We start from the raw sequence: 18,824 nt of genomic DNA, 5'->3' as shown, positions 1-18,824 counted from the left end.
CTTCAAAAATTGGTGTCTGAGCGTTGTACATGCTACGTACTTAACTTGAATTTCTATAGTTCCTGATAGGTTTTAACAATAGTTCTGCTACGTAACATCGTTAAAATAGGAATTTTCCAAAAATTGAGGTGCTACATGGGTATCAGCTCCAGCACTGTTGTACGTGCTACGCACTTAACTAGAATTTCTATAGTTCCTGATAGGTTTTAACAATAGTTCTGCTACGTAACATCGTTAAAATAGGAATTTTCCAAAAATTGAGGTGCTACATGGGTATCAGCTCCAGCACTGCACTTTTTTAAAATCTCTTGAAGAAGATTCAACAACAGGCTTTTTCAATAACTCTCGAGGAGTTCTATAGTTCCAGATAGGTTTTAACAACAGTTCTGCTACTAACATCGTTAAAATACCTATTAAGGATACTAGTCGCACCATATGCTTCAGTGCAGGTATGCATAAGAAGCTGGCTTTCAGTGTTGTTTTCAGGTTGTGTTTCGAACAGTTCCGGAATAATTCTCTCTAGTACTCCATGTTCGGACCATAGTTCCGCTTGGAACTATTGTTAAATAATGATGGAAGCTAGCACCGCATCGCTCCACTCCTTAACACAGGTAGGCATAAGGTGCTGGCTTTTGTCTTAGTAAATCTTATCGAGCTTACACTGTACATTTGAATTTAAGATTAAAAAAAAAAAGATTTAGGCAATATCTAATAAGCGGCCTCTTTCTAAGGGTTACTCTGGGAATCAGTTGTAAGTTGTGGAGAATCTCTGCCCGCCAGGCTACCCGTTCGTGATCACATTCAGCTCGGCTACGACGGGATATGCATTATCGACGGAGGCGATGATCACAAAATTCTATTCTCGGACTCGCCGCTACGATTTAGCGCAATGTTTTTGGTATCGCCTAAAACCGTAGCGTTGTGCATCTCCCTACTGATCTCTGTTCATACTATTCCCGTTATCAGGTAATGGCTTATAAACGAATTTTCGAAGTTATGCATACGGACGAACGACAATTGAATTATTACACGCACAATTTCGCCGTTTATTATTTATTTATGTTACTCGTCGGCACCATCTTGCGGAGCTTTCGTAACACTGGGATTCGAGTTGGTAACTCGATTGACGTGTGTCCGCGAACTAAAGTTTACTGCTCGTCTATCAAGAAACCCGGTAAGACGCCTGACTTATTTATCTTCAGTCAACATACTTACCAAGAATTTGCGACACTGGCGCCTCTACCGATACTACATTCTACGTACACGCGCACATAAAATGCTGCCATCTAGCATCAAGCCTCATAGGACTACAGTACAGTAACTTAGAGAAGGACGTTAGATACATTTAACATGGAAGAGCAAGAAAGAGACAGAAAGTTCTATGAAGTATGGAATGAACGTTTAACTGCACTAGAGCAAGAGAGAAAGAGAGAGAGTGAGTAGGTGAGTGGGAAAATGGACGAATCACGGGTCCTCCTCAGGCAGGCGCCTCTCGCTGGACCTCCCGAAGGCTGGAGAGATTCAAACACAAATTCTAACGCGAACTCAGAGCCACACGAGTGGCCGCGCGATGCACTCCGAACGTTTGAACTGTGAAAAAGTGTGACGCGCCATGTGCACCGAAGGAGTTATTATTTCTACTGGGAAATCAACCTCCATCTTACCTTTGCTACTTATTATAGGAATCGTTATCACGTGCGGTGAGTGAAAATTGAACATACATATTATTATCATTAGAGCTTTTATCAAGTGCCAATTAACTGTAATGCCAAAAATATTTATATAAATCGATTGACTCACCGAGTAACTAGCTTGTCAAAAGAATCACGGTGAACGTATGGCAGTTACTTTTTTTTTTTCGAAAGTCTTTCGAATGTCTGGAGTCTCGATAATCAAACTATATGACTAACAGTATACAAAAGATATGTACCTACATGGCGACTTTCGAAGTTACACTTCAAGTTGCACGAGTAACTTTAAGAATCTCTGGGACGAGTTCAGCATTCTTAACGTTAATATTGCCGTACAGTTGTTTCATGCCGGAGCAAGGAATTGTGGGTACGTGACATGAATATTTTTAGATAATTTCATAAACTGTTTCAACGATCTTGAATTTTGAAGGGACGTCCTTTTTCAAAATGAGAATTAATCGAAGATTAAATGTCGTATAATAACAAGCGTGTCATCTTCTTAAATTTGCAAATATTCTGGCAATCGATGAACTCTTATATACTTCGACCCTTTAGTTACAGCTGAATGCATCGATGAGTTCAAAGGTTCAAAGGTTACTCATAAGATTCTGCTACCTGAAATATTCATACATCATACTGGAAGACCTTATGGCTTTCAAGTGCTTTTATCTTCTCTCCCTTTATTTTCTTACCTCGACATACAATTTACTCATTACTACGCTAACAGTTTTATCAAATATCCAAATTTCAAAAGCATTCATTTCCCTCACTTTTCATTAATGCAAGACAAAATACTCCATCACGCATATAACTGTTATCAATTATCATCCTTATCACTACCGCCCGTTCCCTCGCGAAAATATTAATCGAACCAGTCATCCTATGAGATGAAAAACAACCTAGAATCTACCGCAATTATCCATAAAATTGTACGAATAATCAGTCAGCCCTTAGGAAATGATTAAATCCGACTGCAATTATCGAATCTACTTACAAGCACGTACCTCCATTACACATAGTTAAAATCGAATACATAGTATCACATATTTCTTACTGATCTCTATAAATCGATTATAGCACAGATGAAATACCGATCAAGCCCAAACACCATACGTCCGCATGTCCATCGCATTACACAACACTTTCGTGATCAATGACTTACAATTACAAGCAATACTATGGACCAATAAATCATTTAAAGCTAGTTACACGTTTACGTGACATGAATTCCCAATCGAACGCCCCGTGTCAACCGTGGACTTTTGATTTAGAGCCTGGGACAGTTTCTATTGCTGTCACCATATGCATATATAAGATATGGTACACAATATGTACATATATCATCTACCCAAGAACAGTCGAGCCTCCGCATCACTCAATATACATCATGACAAACTTATGGGAACTTCCTAAATCTAGTCGTCAACTAATACGGCAAATACAGTGGGAGCGAGTAAATAACCATATACATATATCTACCTACGCAGTATAAAGATCACACGTGACACTATTAACCATTCAAATTGCAAGTGTACTTACGTGAAGCCTATAAATACCTCTAATATATATAACATCCAAAGCCCTTATCTATTCCACGTGAAATTTGCATATGACGCAACATACGTACAGAAGACTATAGAAACCAATATAATTTGTCAAAAATTTTAAGTCGCGTCCCACCCGCACTATCGTTCTTTGAACCCGTAGAACAGCAGTCGTCATCTTATTGTTCCGTCAGTTAACGTCATCAATTTTGCGCAATTCGTCACTGGAGAAAGTCAAGCAACGCGCTTTACTGCACGAGCCGATGGGATATATGTTCAAAATCCGATCCAATAACGTCCGGCACTGTTGGGTCCTCTGATAGCGGTCGTATTTGAAATTCGAGAGTAGAGTATATACATAGATCTATGTAATACAGCTTCCGTATATAGAATAGCGTATAGGATATATATGTATTACTGAGAAATTGGAATATTCGCGATGCCACTCAGTCTCGATGAGAGACATGGACCTTTGAGAAAGTGCCTGAAGTTCTGGATGCCAGTGGCATGTACATATGTCTTGAAGTACGTTAATGTACTTAAGAGCTTATGGTATATATTGGTAGATAGGTATAGATATATAGGAATAATTTATAGCTATACGTATATCTAGGAATCAAATATCTTGATACGTGTGTCACGTGTATATGGGTAAGGTATCAGATATTTGTGACCCTTGACATTGGGTTCGATTCCAGTGTGTGGTTAACGTATTCCTAGATATGGATCAGTACGAAATTACTGTTGTGAATACAAATATCCAATTAATGTCCCTTTTGGTGGCTACTGTGGAACCACTTCACCTCCGGTAGATTAATCGATAGGATTGGTCGTTTGAAAATCACTAGGGAACTGGGGATTATAGCGGAGGGTACGCCTCGAGAGAAATGATATCGCTTCATGGGTGGGAGTTGAGAGCGATCGTATTTAAAATTAATAATTTTGTATTGACATGGCATATTTGACACACTTTTTTTTTCCTCTTTCTTACGTATACGTATAGAGTATTCGTAGTATATATGGGTATGGAGTAATATGAATTGCAGTACGTAGGATAAATTCACCAGTAAATCAATCCCTTTAAGAAAGCTCTACCGTGAATTACAGCCGTGTTAAAATCACTATATATGTATAGATGTTATTAAATGCGGCCATTTACTAGGGTCTGTCCATTCACGGGTGGAGTCAGCCTATGCATTGGCATTTTTGGAAACTTGTGCATTAGAGGATTTTCAAAATTGAAAAAGTATTTGACATTTTCTTTTTAATTTGAAATTATTTTATTTAATGATAGTAATAAATAAATATTTTTATCTCGGGATGTCTCTAGTGACGTGTGCTTCGAATACAATATATAAAGAATTGTTCGACGACCTTTGACCCTTTGGATTTGGTATCTAAACTCCATCGATGATTTATAAAATGGGATAGGCCAGGCATTCTTGGCAATTGATCGGTACAGCCTCCTGATATGTTAATGTATAACAGACGTATATAAGGTATACGTGATTGAAACAATCGTGCGAGTCACACATGATACGTAAATCCAATGACAAATGTCCCATCGTAAATCCTATACAGGAACCTCACACGGATTCTGCGTAGCCCTTGGAATTAGCATTGTAAATGAGAAACTGCTGTCATCGACGTCCCATCTCTTGTAATTGTCTTTCCGTCGATCAGTCTGCGTCCTTTGTAGTCAGCCAACGCCGAACTACCGATCCATCCTTAGAATCCCAGGAGATGCCGGTCCAGCCCTTTGCGCGCCACGGTGAAATCTAACACCCACGTATGAATTAACGGGATGGATCGTGGCAATTTAGAAAATCGAATACTTTTTGATAACAGATGGTAACGTGTATGAAGTTTTTAAAAATCTGTCAATAACAATTTGTAGATGCTCTGTGCACAGTGTGTATACGTATATAACCAATGGTCTAACGAAAATAAAGTGATTCAAACTGAAATTTATCAATGATCAATATACGTAATTGATATAGGAATAATATTAACTATAAGAAAGTATTCTGTCGCTACCCTTTTCTCCTTTCTTTCGATGCAGGTCACAGTTCCAGAAAAGCACGCCATGTAAGATTAATTTAACGATAAGCCGCCATTTGCATACTATTTTGGTACGACGTTTGATTGCACCGTGTAACTGTCACTCTGTGCTTGAAGAGGAATTTGTCCGTTCTCCGACGGAACGGAATCTCTAGAATTTATCTTAAAAAAATATATATTGTTCACCTGTTACGTAATTGCCGTATCAGAATTCTCAATCACCTAGGTTTTTTAAGCACGTACCTTTAGGATTCGTAACAGGGTAAACAGTAAGATGTCGCCACCGGCGGGACGATTCGATATTAAAGTTTCCTCGGTGTATACCACGGGTTATGTATACGAGACGCGAACAGGAAGGTAGTAACAAGCAGAAACGGGGTCGCTGCTGTAGTTCGCACGTCAGTATTAGACATCCTTGATGGAAAAGTTCCATTATATTGTCTAGTCGTTGTCCAGGAAGATGGATGTTAAAGTGTTTAGCTTAATAAAGGCTGGACCTAACCTATGCACTGCATTAGGCACCGAGGATCTTAGTGCAGAAGGATTATCAGCACAATGGCAGTTGACAAAGCTGCTCCTTGTTTGGTAACTGTATAATACGTATATGTATATGTATCTATATCATTTGCCATTAAATTAGGTTAGGTCTGCCGTAGGTATGGCTGTAACGCATTCGCGTCGATTACGTCGTCTTGATTGCATTCGGATCGTTTTATTTCACGGCATGCCTCTTATATATAGAGTTAGGAATAAAGAGAGGGAACGAATGAGAATGTGGGAGTGGAAATGGCCGAAGTGCCACAGCTAGGCTTACCGAGAATCAACAGTGCATTCGTCGCGTGCATCTACTGGCTAAAGTAGATGGGTGCAGGGCACCGATGCACTGGCGAATAGTACGGATAGCATAATCGCACGTCATGCTGTACTTTAGACCTGCGTGTATGAGGATTTGAAGAAAAATAGACTTTTCCATTCGGCCCACTTTTGTTAATTAAAATCCATGGGAAATTTCTATTCTACAAACAATGAACAATTGAACGAGTTATTTTCCGCTGAGCGAAAGTTATTCTTTTATCCTGGAATTATTATCGCGATCATTTAAAATCTTTTTGTTTTCCTTGCATTGTTATTTTGATTTTTCAAATTTAATCCCACTCTTGAAATTTTGCCCCGCTTTCCTTTCATCGACGACTTGGTTTAATTCCTCATTTGAATACGAATAAATGGTACAATCTCTATCGGTATGGTAAAAGAATTTTGAAGTATTTTTTTTTTCATCAATTTTCGCACTGTATATCCTTTCATAACGAAAAGTCGCGAATGATTGTTGTCGGTTTTCTCCGATATTGATCAGTCTCGTAATGTGTGTGAATCTGATGTTTTTGACAGCTAGGATTATCGGCGACATGACAAATATTGAAAGATGCCAAATAAATGTGTGGTTGGAAACAGTTTCAGTTACATCGGTGAGAGTTAGTGTTAGGGTACGAAGGTTAGTGATTTAATTTATTGATGAAAAATGAATTAAATTCAGATGAGGAAGAACCTATTTTCGGTTTTGAAAGACAGCAGATGATTTTTGAATTTTTTTTTTGGATATTCAAGAGAGACAGGTCGGTTCAAATAAATTTTAGCTGTAAGATCGTAGTTGGTTTACAAGTAATGTGGTATGGTTATGACATATTCGTTATAATTAAGAAGATAGTTGGGTTTGGAAAAACGCTGGTGTAAGTTGGCTGCTCGGTACACAAATTGTATTTTTCTAGAATGAATAGAATAGATATGCAGTACGAAACTGTATTTGTTCAGTTCTCTGGAGCGCTGCTGTCTTTTGTGGGGCGCGTGTTGTTCTAGTATTTATAGATATATTTATATTTATAATTGCACTTTTAGTTCACACGGTGGCGTGATATTATACTTTGACTGACTTGCGGCCGCTAACTGCTTGAAAGTCAGACTTAACTAAACTTAAATTATTTTCTACAAGTTTATACGAGAACGCGAGTCTGGAACGAAAATAAAGTGAAAATTTATCTCGTTAGGATGAACTACGTTCTATGCAACCTAGTCAATTTTGAAATTTTACTTATATATATCTATATACAACCTTCGGCTAAACTGTAGCAAGTTGCTAATTTATACATAAACGTCCTAAAGGGCAGCTACCCTTCTGCAAAGGGGTTGACTCCATTTGATTAGCACGGGACCGGGGGCGAGTTAACAAAATAGCAAAGGCGGCACCTCACCGCGAAACTAATTAACACGAAAGCTCAATTCTCAAATGGTAAAATCGTCCAGACGCAAAAGCCAAATTAAGACAGTCCTGGTACGTTTATGAGAAATCTAATATGGAATTCTTAACCGATCACACTTTCTACGCGAATGAAGTATTTTCATTGTGAAATACAAATTCTGATCAACTTTTTCACTTCCGGTGAAACGTTACCGCGAAAAGTTTCTGCGCCATGGAAACGATTCTTTCGATAATTTAAATGATCAATTTCAAGATGGGGGCTGGTATGAAGTGCCCGAGTCAGTATATAGAAACCGCCTTAAGGCGAGCCTTGAAAATGATCCACAGTAACGGAAAGTATAATTTTTTAAATTTTTATGTGAAACAGGCTTACCAATAGGACGAGTACATTTTTCTTTATATCGTATAGTAGTAATCTAGGGTATAGTGGTCCTTTGAAAATTAACTTTTCATAGTTCTGCGTTAACTGGGTTCCGATAATGGTATCTCGTTCGATAATCCAGTTAGTCGCTCGACGCCGTTACATTGAAAACGACCATTTTTCTTCCACCCAATAATGCCACCGTTGCATTACCTATACCTGCCCTGGCTCTGTCGCCATATACCACTGCATAAACGAATAATACTGGAATCCACACAGTAGTTTTTTCAAAGGCAAAATTTTTTTCGACTACAATGGAATCCTCGTAGAGTTGTACGAGAAAGGTAAAATAAAAAAATATTTGAATAAGAGAATTAAAAAAAAATTAATTTGGAGCATTGTGGTTTGAATTTATTCGTTGCTATTATGAAAATTTGCACGGTGGGCACTGTAATTATTTAGATTGGCAGAATTGCGGGTTGATGGATAAAAAAAAGATATTTTTAAAACGACTGTATAGGTATAGAAAGTGAATAAGGTAAATATGGAGAAATATTGAAAAACGGTAGACAGGATATAACGTAGCTTACAAAACGGAGGTAGATAATGAAAATACAATTTTGGGCCCTTTGACGATTGGATTTGCAGGATGCATCCATTCCCCTTTAGCTTATCCCGAATGAGAAGCTTTTCGATATTTCATTTGACGCAGGTCTACCAACCAACAGAATTTCATGGAATGTAATTCGTTTAATCGATATTCTATATACAATTTCGCATCCATTACTTTGCTTGATTGGATTGAATTTTGTAAGAATTCCAAAATTCATTTCACTGTACGAGAAGATAACTTGTTTCTTTATTTTGGTATTTATTCTAATCGGTACACCTTATCTCACATAAACATACCCTGGAGTAAATTAAAGTTTGACTTTTGACTCAGCACAGTTTATCTTCTCTGCTACGCGAGATGAACAGGCTCGACAACCCCAGGGAGACGAAGGAAGCTTCCTAGATGAAAACTTCAGTTTTACGTTAGTGGAACGTCGACCTGTAGCGACCATAGAAGTTTTCCTATTTGTTAACCAGCAGCTTGACGTAATTTCGAATTTGAATTCATGGAAACTTTTAAATCGAGAAGTCATCCGTTCCGATAATCAAAAAGTCGAGGATGTCCCTTCCAGGCATTCAACGTCTTCCACCTTAAAGTTAGATAGACCGAGAGATAAGATATATTAAATTGTACAGCCGGAAAGTATTCTTTCGAAAACTCGAAAGAGACATCTGGCGAATAAAGAAAAAAAAAAAACCCCATTAACAAAATGAAAAAAAAGTCACGTAACTCGTTGAAACTGCAGAAAATAAAAAGATTTTCTCCATATTCACAGGACTCTGCCAAAATGCCGAACCCTTCAGGAGCATCGAGAGGAAATCCTTATCAAGGATGGACGAGGATTACGTAACCGAAGCAAACCGAAAATTATTCAAGTAAACATCCAAATCATACAATCTTATTGAACTTCGTAATCGACTGATAATTTAATAACAGAATTTGAAAAATTAAAAAAAAATTTGCACAGTATTCAATAATCTTATCCTACGCACAAATATTCTTATCCGCTTAAGAATTTCGTATCTGCATGTCAGGAACCTCAGCGACGATATATGTTACTCTTCAGTTTTGCGTGAAAGAAACGCTTTGTTGTCCATTAGCTGGGATGCTGCTCCTGTGGAAGAGAAGCCGCTCAATGAGAGTAAAGGAACCCTCTTAGCCGGAAGCACGGTCGAAGCGAAAACGGAAGTGGTGCCTGGGGGAAACGGTAACAAGGACGTCATTTCTCTGGTGTCCCAAACTACAGTAGGGACTACAAGTTATCATCCGCGTAATGTCAGTGAGTGTTAGATTCTAAGTACCTACCCCTACAGATAGAAGCGGCAGCGACGACTGTCTCTTAATAATTTACAAGTCCAACGAGACGTTATTTATTGTACGTTTTATTAAATGGGTTATATCTTGGAAAACCATAAATTTACAAGCGCGGTTACTTCGTTTCACTTCAGATTTCGAATTTATCTCGAACAGTCATTTACATTTTATGTACACAGAGGCGTGTCTGCCAGCCTGAATAGCATCCAAGATATAAGGTACACCCGATATAACTTCAATGTACATTACTATGCACTGTTCCGCTTGCGATGCGCCCTTTTCGAGACACTAAGTGAGTTTTCTGTTATTATGAATATTTAGCAGAATAAATGTTCGCGAGACTAGAACGAACAGTGGCGCAATGTCGGTAGGGTATTTGCACGGTGATATTAGGATTTCGAATGAAGATATATATATAGATATATGAGAGAGGTTTATTTCGGTGAGTATGCCCTTAAGATTTGCATAACGTTACAGCGACGATCTCTGAGTCCGGACGTATAAAAGATGGCCGACGGGGCTCGCACAAGAAGCGTCGACGTAACAAGGACTTAAGACGGAAGGGTTCTCGCTCTCGTGGAAACGAGCCCGAACTTCAGGCTGAGATTCTCAGGTCGAGCAAGAGGAACGAGTCGAGCGTCGCGTTAAATGAAATAAAGCGACGGGTCGAGGGTCGCGGCAGAAAAGGTCAGGGAAAATATAAACTCGGTAACCGAGGTCGGCAAAAAACAAGAATACGCACTGGATCGAAGGTGAGTGGAGGAAAGTTTGAAAATGCGAAATTGCAAATGGAGCGCAGAAGGAGAAATCGCGAGAGGAGACGCAGACGAAGGGGAAGAAAGTTCAGGGAAAATAAAGCGCTACGTGGGATAAAGAATACCCAGGTCGACCGTCCTGCACCCGCTGCACTTTTGCTGGGAAAAGACGGTGGCACTGGTTGGGATGAAGAATTCGCAAATATCAATAAATCCGACGCTAGGATCAAGTCGGTAGACTGGGAAGTCCCAAGTAGTACTTTGAATTCGACAAGTTCAGTGATCGAACTTGAATTACCAAGCTTGGGTACGGGAGCACCGTCGACACCTCGTAGAACGATATTTCCTATGGATGAGGTAGATGAAACCATGGAGAAGGAATTGTCTAAAGAAGTTCGAAAAGACGTTAGCAGAAGCTACACCAGGATGCTGGATCCGTACGAAGATCAAATGAATATAGAAGAGTCTGCAAGGGCGTTCAAGAAAAGATTAGAAGGACTGGAAGGCGCGAGATTCGACGCTGAAAAGATGCTGGGTTACTCCAGGTCGGAGAACGACCTTCCTAACCTCGACCTGGGACAGGATGTCCTGGCTAAGTCTCTCAAGGACTACAATAATTACATCACCTCAAAGTTAGAAGCAGCGAAGCTATCTGAGATGCAATACAAAGAAGACGGGGTCTTTGGTCCTGATCAGAATGGAACTGGTCTCATGGCTGATACTCCGCTCAGCGCGGTATCCTTTATTCGAGATATACCCAGGGCACCCATCCTCATTCAGGATGAACCCACGACGACGACGTCTTCCGACGCTGAAAATTTACACGGGGACCTATCTTGCATAAATGGTACTTTTCTACCAGCACCACTAGCCTGGCACGCACTGATCAAATATGTTAAGTGAGTAGTGGCCTCATGAATAATTCAATCCGTAACTACCAATCCGAACTCATCCATTTGAGATATGGGACTGACGCTCCTCCTAAAAATTGTCTTACCTTAACCTATCAGGCAAACTTGCCATGCAATTGGTTGGATCCTTCATAAAATAATATTAGCTCACGTGATCATATAAGTCTCTAATCCAATCATGCCAGTGTGATAACAGTTCAATATTTCTAAGGTCCTCAATCCCAGGACACGAGTACCTGGAGGCAGATTACGAATGCACGCCAGGATTCTACATGGTGAGCAAGAATAGCAGGCTGCTCTGTCAAAATCGACAATGGATCGGCCGATTACCAAAGTGTAAAATACGTCAGAGTCCTGGAAATGTCTGTGCTGATTCGTCCTGCGATCAAGTCTGTAAGGAGGTCGATGGGATTGCCCAATGTTCTTGTTACAAAGGATTCCGATTGGAGGATGACAGATGCATCGGTAAATATACATATATGGTTCTGATGGAAGCGTCATTTCAATGCATTCAATATTGCATAATATTATATCTTATCCTTTGAACTTGTAGACGTGAACGAGTGCGAGGATAACAATGGCGCCTGTGAGTACAAATGTATCAACACACCTGGTTCATATCGGTGCGAATGTCCTGCGGGGATGCGCCAGGGTGAAAACCGATATACGTGCATGGGTAGGTCCTTGGGAAGGATTTCTTCAGTGGAAATTGTAAATTTGATAAATTATCCTTAGACATCAACGAGTGTCTTCTGAATAATGGGCATGGTCCTTGCCAAGACACATGTCGCAATCTTGAGGGTAGTTATCAGTGCTCGTGCGAAGGAATCCCTGACACTATACTCTCCATCGATAAGCATACTTGCCAGGATGCGAATCCTTGCAGTATTGATAACGCAGGATGCTCTCATACTTGTTTATCAACCATGGGTCGAGTTTTCTGTTTATGTCCTGACGGCTTTATGCTTGAGGATGATTGGAAAACTTGTCAAGGTACACAGCCACCGTCCTCATTTTTTTAAATTCAAGGATATTTATTTAAAAATCATTACTCAATAAAGTCCTGGATAATTTATGACTATCAGATATAGACGAGTGCTCTGTACCGGATCTGCAAGCTGAAGTATGTCATCACGGATGCGTCAATACTCCAGGATCTTACAGATGCGCAGATCCACTTGAATTAAAGGACCAACCGATCTTGGACACTGCACCAGCTCTTTGTGGTTTTGGTTATCAAGTTGCGGCCGATGGTTCCTGCATCGGTGAGTCTTGATAGTTACTTTTGCATACTAACTACCGTATACCCAATGCAATCTCCAGAATTGGCATGAAAACAATAGAAATTATCTACACTGTAGACACTAAAGCTGACTGAACAATGCATATGAAATTGTCGTTAGTGACGCAAAATCGTAACTATTCCTAATTGCATACTGAACAAACGAACGTTCTAGCGGGAATATATTTGAGTGATGTGGAGTTCGAGCAAGATCAGAACTTTGAACGCTTTCTGGCGTAACAACGTTGTGCCATAACCAGGAGCAAATCACATTACCCAGACAGTCACGACTTGGTATCTAGTTTATTATTCAATATAGTAGTAATATAAATAGCAATATCCCAAGACAGTACCAAGTATAGCTCAATTCCAGATTACATAGCAATCTTGTGATTACTGATTTATTTTTTTGAAACAGTGATTATAGGTCGAGTCAGGTGGAGAAAAAAAATACACGTCAATCCCAAATGTATCCCGTTTCTCCTCACAGGCCGGATATTCTCGGATATCGCGCGATTTCATTTAGTCGCCTGTTCCATAGGGGTGGAACCTCCTTAGAAATCCCTGAAGCATGGAATATATCCATCGTCCTCGCTCATCCGTAATGCATGGATACCTTTCATCTAACGTTGTAAATTATGGAAATGAAATACGTCCCAGGAAGGGTGGTTTTACTGGCGATGAAATTTAAGGGTGAAGTCGACAGATAGATACCAGATATAAGTACGTAACGTTTTGTCTTACATAAAAAAAAAAGGATATCAGAATCACAAGTCCGAATTCATTCAGCGTCGAAAACCATTATTTACCCAACCAGTCAGTATGGTATCACCCATATAAACCCATAGCAACCATTGTTCCAAGGGTTTCCATTGTCGCTCGAGTATTCCACCTCGATAATTTTCAACGTTCGGACGAACTTTCGGGCGCAATCAGTTCACCTCGAAGAAAGGCGGCAACGCGATTGGCACCCTTATCTACTTCTCGAATCCTTTCATTCCCCTTTACTGAGCCATTCTGACCCCTTTTTTTTTCTCTTATTTTTACGATAAAAACTAAACCGGGCAGATTCACTTGCTAGAGATTACTAGACAAATTATAAATAGTATTTTAACAGCTATAATTACACACTAATTCGTACAGTGTTTTACGGTTCCTATTTTTCATCCAAAATGATTGTCCACTTCGGCTCAATCTACTGATCCACAAGTTCCCTCTTAGCATACCCTGCATTTGATCCATTGGATAATGCAAAGTATCCGTTTACTTTGTCACGGGGTTTTTGTAACCTGTCGGTCGGTAACCAAGGGATCTTTTACTGGGCATGTTAATTGCAACCGCCCGATTACCATGGGTGGCTTTGCAAAACCGTTCAGGCGACCCCCTGTGTTGGCTATTCGTAAACAGTAAAACCCTCGTTACTGGTCGCGCGTGTATACAGTCTGTGGAGTATCGAGTGTCGAACTTCTCATCAGTATTTTTTATACTTTTATTTTAACGTCCCTTCGCCGACCCTCCAGAGTAACGCCATCGAAGACTTTTGAGCGAGGACTTTAGTAAAATATTTAAAACAACAAAAAACACGAATTGCGTGGTAATATCACGATTCTCTTGAAACTTATCAGACGTTAATGAATGTGCTACGGACAATGGCGGCTGTCAAGAAGTATGTGAAAATACCGAAGGAAGCTTCTTCTGTTCCTGCGACGGCGACGAGAAAGCTTTGACGCCCGACGGAAAGTCTTGTATAGGTACGTCATAGTCATCAATCATCAATATCCTGTTTCCGATAGTATATTTTTCATATTTAGGTAAAATCATCCAAAGTTGACCGAGTTATCTCAAATTCAAAACTATATCTGAAATCCATTACGGTTGGCATTTCGAATCCATTCGAATCAATATCTACCCGTAATTATATGCAAAATCATGGGGCAGCGACTACCATGAGTTTGATATACGTCATACCTTCGTTAGCATATGTGATTCATGTGTTATGGAGATATTAGAATAGATAACCAACAGAATTTCATATTTCATCTAACACGCACCGCATGGATATCAGCTGTAATAATTTCAAACTATGTTTCTAATCAATGGGCCTTTAGGATTATTCCTTCGGGAGTGTTTTTCTGATTGGTATTAATCTATCACCATATATATATATATATGGTGACATTCCTACCGATATTTCAGACATAGACAATGTCGCCTGTCCTCCACTTAATCCCGTCGGCCGTGGGTACGTCGTCTGTTCAAAACTCACAACTCCAAAACCCTGGCGCGGTAGACGAAGGTTGATTAATCGACCTGGTACTAAGTGTTACCTCAAGTGTCCCCACGGCTACCAACTGCACGGAGAATACGAATTAACCTGCCGCAGTGACGGCACGTGGGACGGTCCTAAACATGGTGAATGCGTCAGTGAGTAAGAATGTCCACATCAGTCACATCGCTACTAGTAGGTTAAGAAATAAGAGTGACAATAAAGTTGTTCATCTCAGTGACAGAAGAGAGAATTAATTTTAAAGAATTCACATGCGTCGTGTTTGTATTTTATTTTTCTATGCCAAGTGTACGTACCTAGTACCCAAAAGCTTCTCCTAGGAATCCGCTACCCAAACTCGTCCATTGCATTGAAGTTAATCTAACTGCTAGGATACAGCAAACCTCGCTTGGAATGTCCGAAGGATGTCGTAGCTGAGGTTTCACCAGGTCGAGATGAGGCATTTGTGTCCTTCAGCCAACCGGATACGGATTTGGACTGGTTTCGATACGTACGTTCCAAACCATCCTGGGGTACGAGATTAGAAGCTAACTTAACCCCGGGAACGCACGAAGTGACGTTCTTTGCGCGACATCCGGTTTCCAAGAAACAGACCAGCTGCGTACTTCGGATTACGGTCAAAGGTTAGGATATTGATGGAGTTTAATTTTTTTCTATGCTTTTGTCATTATGGTATAGGCAAACAGTACATTTTATCTACTTTAAATCGCTCTGATATTATGTATTATTAAGCAATCGTTAATGATCGACGTTTTAGATTAATTAAAATTTCTGCGGACAACTTGGCGTTATCGTGAAATAATCTTGAGTCGTTATCAGCCTCCACTGTAAAGTTTAATTTTTAGGTCTCTTTCTGTGAATATTTTTTGTTTTCTGTTTTTAAGCTTTGAAGTCCGGTACCGGATAAAGCGCAGCTGTCGCATGCAAATTTGTTCTCTGGTATCAAAGAAGTATTACAGTCAGCTGAGCAATTTAATTATAAATAAATTTCTACTACGAGACTGTAGAGTATCGTTAACTATGTATGATACTTTTAAGTAGAAATTTAATAACCTCCGGATACATTGGGACCTTTTGCTGAAGTAATTTCCGGTCGTGCTCCAATATCAGTAAACGTGTCAACCGGTAGAAGCGGTTTAAAAATTGGTAATTAAATTTCCAAATCGAGGACCTTGATTAATGTCTATCCTGTTACTGTTTTAATTTACAATGTATCTAGAAATAGTCAAATTTTTTGTTTTTATTGCTACTATGACTCATGATATTATCGTTCGTACGAATTTGCGATGGACCAGACTATTAGTGGCTTTCGAAATTCTTCGCGATGTCGACTATTGAGTTTTATATACTATATATACGGGTATGTATGTATCATATGTCGTATGGGGACGTATAGATCGATTATACAGTATGCCCATATTTCTTACGCGTATACGCCACATTAATTATTTTATTCACGTTGGAAAATTCGACACGGTAAATTACAGATGGCGAAGCACCAAAAGTCGATCGTTGTCCCAGCAGTATAGAGGTGATCGGTAAAAATGGGACTGCTGTATCCTGGAACGAGCCAATATTTACAGACAATATCAAAGTGGCTCGCATCACTAGCAATAAGGTAAACTATAAAATTTTTCAAAACATTTCACATATTGCCACGTACAAGCTAATTGGATCCGAATAATAAAATCTTTCACTTTTCTACGACTTGATAATCATAATAATAGAAAAGAAGCGGCCTGTGAAGATAAAAAAGTCCCGAAGGCGAATACTCAATCTTATTGGTCGGAGGGACAATATTTGTGCCGGCAGACAAATTTCCGGTATGCCTTATAGGATAAAATCCTTAACGGAAAATTGAATCAGCAGAAATGAGTGACACAGAATATTGTAGGAAAAAGTCTGTGAAAATGTAACAATTTTCTACTATCTTCCCGGTGATTATTTGATTTTCAGAAACCTGGACAATACTTCGATCTGGGACAACATAAAATCGAATACGAAGCCAGCGACGAGGCCGGTTGGACGTCCAAGTGCATCTTCGCCGTGGGCGTTCGCCAGGAATAGAAGAAAACTTTATTTCGTTGATAATCCCTTTGATGAAAAATGATTTGTTTTTGTGGTCCCTCGGCGCTAAATACCTGGCAAAATAAGCGATACCAATTTCATTTAAATTTTAGACTGAGTTTTATTACGATATACGAACCTCCCTTTTTGTGGATTTTTTTATGGCTCTGCTAAGTTCGTACAATCCCCACTCTGCCACCACCACCGCAAACTAACCAATGACGAGTTTCAGGATCAAAGCATATTGCATATATCCCGTAGCATACGTGCCAACCTACTAAAATCCTTTTTTCGCTGAAATTCACATTTCCCATGATATTCGCTAAATCTTATTGCAAAAAAAAAAAAGTAAGCTAGCCCAGACTACGTGCATATGAAATTGTATCGCACGACTGTATATTATCGTTTCCATAGAAAAAATAGTCAAATTCGTCAAATTTATTACTTCTTGGAGACACTAATTAGACTCCGCTAATTGTTCTAGATTTAAGTATACGATGTTAAGAGCGCGATGCCATTTATAACAGTTTCGCGGCACCAAACCGTGCGCGTTGATAAATTTAATTTGCATTAATATAAATCATCTTATAGTCGTGAAGACAGACGTTACTCTAGACGTAGCGCGAAGTACGCGATCCTTTGATTCAATTTAGAAAATCATCGAAGGTTCGATCGATAACGCCAATCGAGATTGAATTCGTGTATTTGAAATACCGGAGATTCAGGGTCTGTCGTTTACGAGAGTCTCGCAGTTCGTAGTTCCGTTCGAACGAGAAGAGAAAATTAAGATGGATCCATAATTGATCCCCAATAAAAAAAAAAGGAGAGAAAAAGAAACTAGTAGGGACTTACTTTTTGTGTTTCATTCTTATATGTGTATCTTCTCTTTATTATTATTTATTATTATTCCATGCGCCATTCGCATATCGTTGTTACAATAACGATTAATTATATTACACAATATTATGAATGTATAAAATTTACCTGTCAAATATACAAATTACAACACACTTATTAAAAGAAACCTAATAAGGGCACGTGTTACCATCGAACGAAGCTGCATCGATTTCTTCGACGTCTTCTCCTTTTATTTTTCAAAGCCGAAAAGAGGAACAAATAAATGAATTAGTGCAACAAGATGAAAAAATTGTTTGTAAATTATTATAATATCGGCAGTAAGCTATAATAAGCTATGTATATACATACAAGTATGTATATATATGTATCAAGTTGGATTTCATTTATTCGACGAAGATGGTCGGATATTGGTAATCCAAGAATCATCCATCCATTCAAATGATATATCGATTAATCAGCCAGAGGTCCTGAACTCTTCGTCCACGATCCACCTTTATCCACCTAACCTCGAAAATTTACTTGAGGAACTTTGATCTCGCTCTGGTACATTAATATATGTCTTGATCTAAGTGGTTATTTACGTTACTGTAGCAGCCAGCGATAGCTCGCGTTATATTGCGTTCTCTTTATTTTCTCTCGGCTCTCCGACATTATTTACGTGCAGCATTTGCGACGTGGTAGGATCCTCGTTTCCACTCGACCACGAGCGTACCCCGACAACTGACCACCGTAGTCACTTTTCCGAAGTCTGTATTGCTGTTGTCTTTGCAGTTGTTGCCGACGATACTGTTGTTGCATATTGTACTGTTGCTGCTGCGTGGAATCT

General features: G+C 39.3%; 2 protein-coding genes across 5 annotated transcripts in view; one reads left to right on the top strand and one right to left on the bottom strand.

The window, feature by feature from the left end:
- Positions 1–1,471: 1,471 nt before the first annotated feature.
- Positions 1,472–18,150, top strand: LOC107272587. Of its 2 annotated transcripts, none has more exons than XM_025090570.1 (13): positions 1,472–1,700; positions 9,300–9,399; positions 9,625–9,803; positions 10,316–11,492; positions 11,716–11,969; positions 12,058–12,090; positions 12,240–12,497; positions 12,590–12,769; positions 14,412–14,537; positions 14,983–15,210; positions 15,445–15,696; positions 16,561–16,691; positions 17,030–18,150. In XM_025090570.1, exons 1-13 carry the CDS (start codon positions 1,613–1,615, stop codon positions 17,138–17,140), a joined length of 3,117 nt encoding a protein of 1,038 aa, XP_024946338.1. In that variant the 5' UTR covers positions 1,472–1,612; the 3' UTR covers positions 17,141–18,150. The 2 variants fall into 2 exon arrangements, with proteins under 2 accessions (XP_024946338.1, XP_015605363.1); XM_015749877.2 differs by having other exon boundaries at positions 1,475–1,700; positions 12,058–12,180.
- Positions 18,001–18,824, bottom strand: part of LOC107272577 (fibrillin-3) — a 46,571-nt gene continuing 45,747 nt past the window's right edge. For all 3 annotated transcript variants that reach the window (XM_015749852.2, XM_015749854.2, XM_025090565.1), the window contains one exon: positions 18,001–18,822. In XM_015749852.2, the coding sequence (XP_015605338.1) occupies positions 18,653–18,822 (170 nt within the window). In that variant the 3' untranslated portion in view covers positions 18,001–18,652. The remainder of the gene's footprint in view (positions 18,823–18,824) is intronic.

The sequence above is a fragment of the Cephus cinctus genome, unplaced genomic scaffold (genome assembly GCF_000341935.2).
Source record: "Cephus cinctus unplaced genomic scaffold, Ccin1 Ccin1_scaffold0087, whole genome shotgun sequence".
In the NCBI taxonomy this organism is placed as follows: Eukaryota; Metazoa; Arthropoda; class Insecta; order Hymenoptera; family Cephidae; genus Cephus; species Cephus cinctus.
This window is presented reverse-complemented; position numbering and strand designations above follow the sequence as displayed.

What these genes read in the sequence shown, in the direction of transcription:
- LOC107272587 (XM_015749877.2), top strand. Translation starts at nt 1,613, where the DNA reads ATGTGCACCGAAGGAGTTATTATTTCTACTGGGAAATCAACCTCCATC. An exon ending in GCAAACCGAAAATTATTCAA is followed by an intron (nt 9,400 to 9,624) that starts GTAAACATCCAA and finishes GTTGTCCATTAG; the next exon opens with CTGGGATGCTGCTCCTGTGG. An exon ending in GGAGGATGACAGATGCATCG is followed by an intron (nt 11,970 to 12,057) that starts GTAAATATACAT and finishes TTGAACTTGTAG; the next exon opens with ACGTGAACGAGTGCGAGGAT.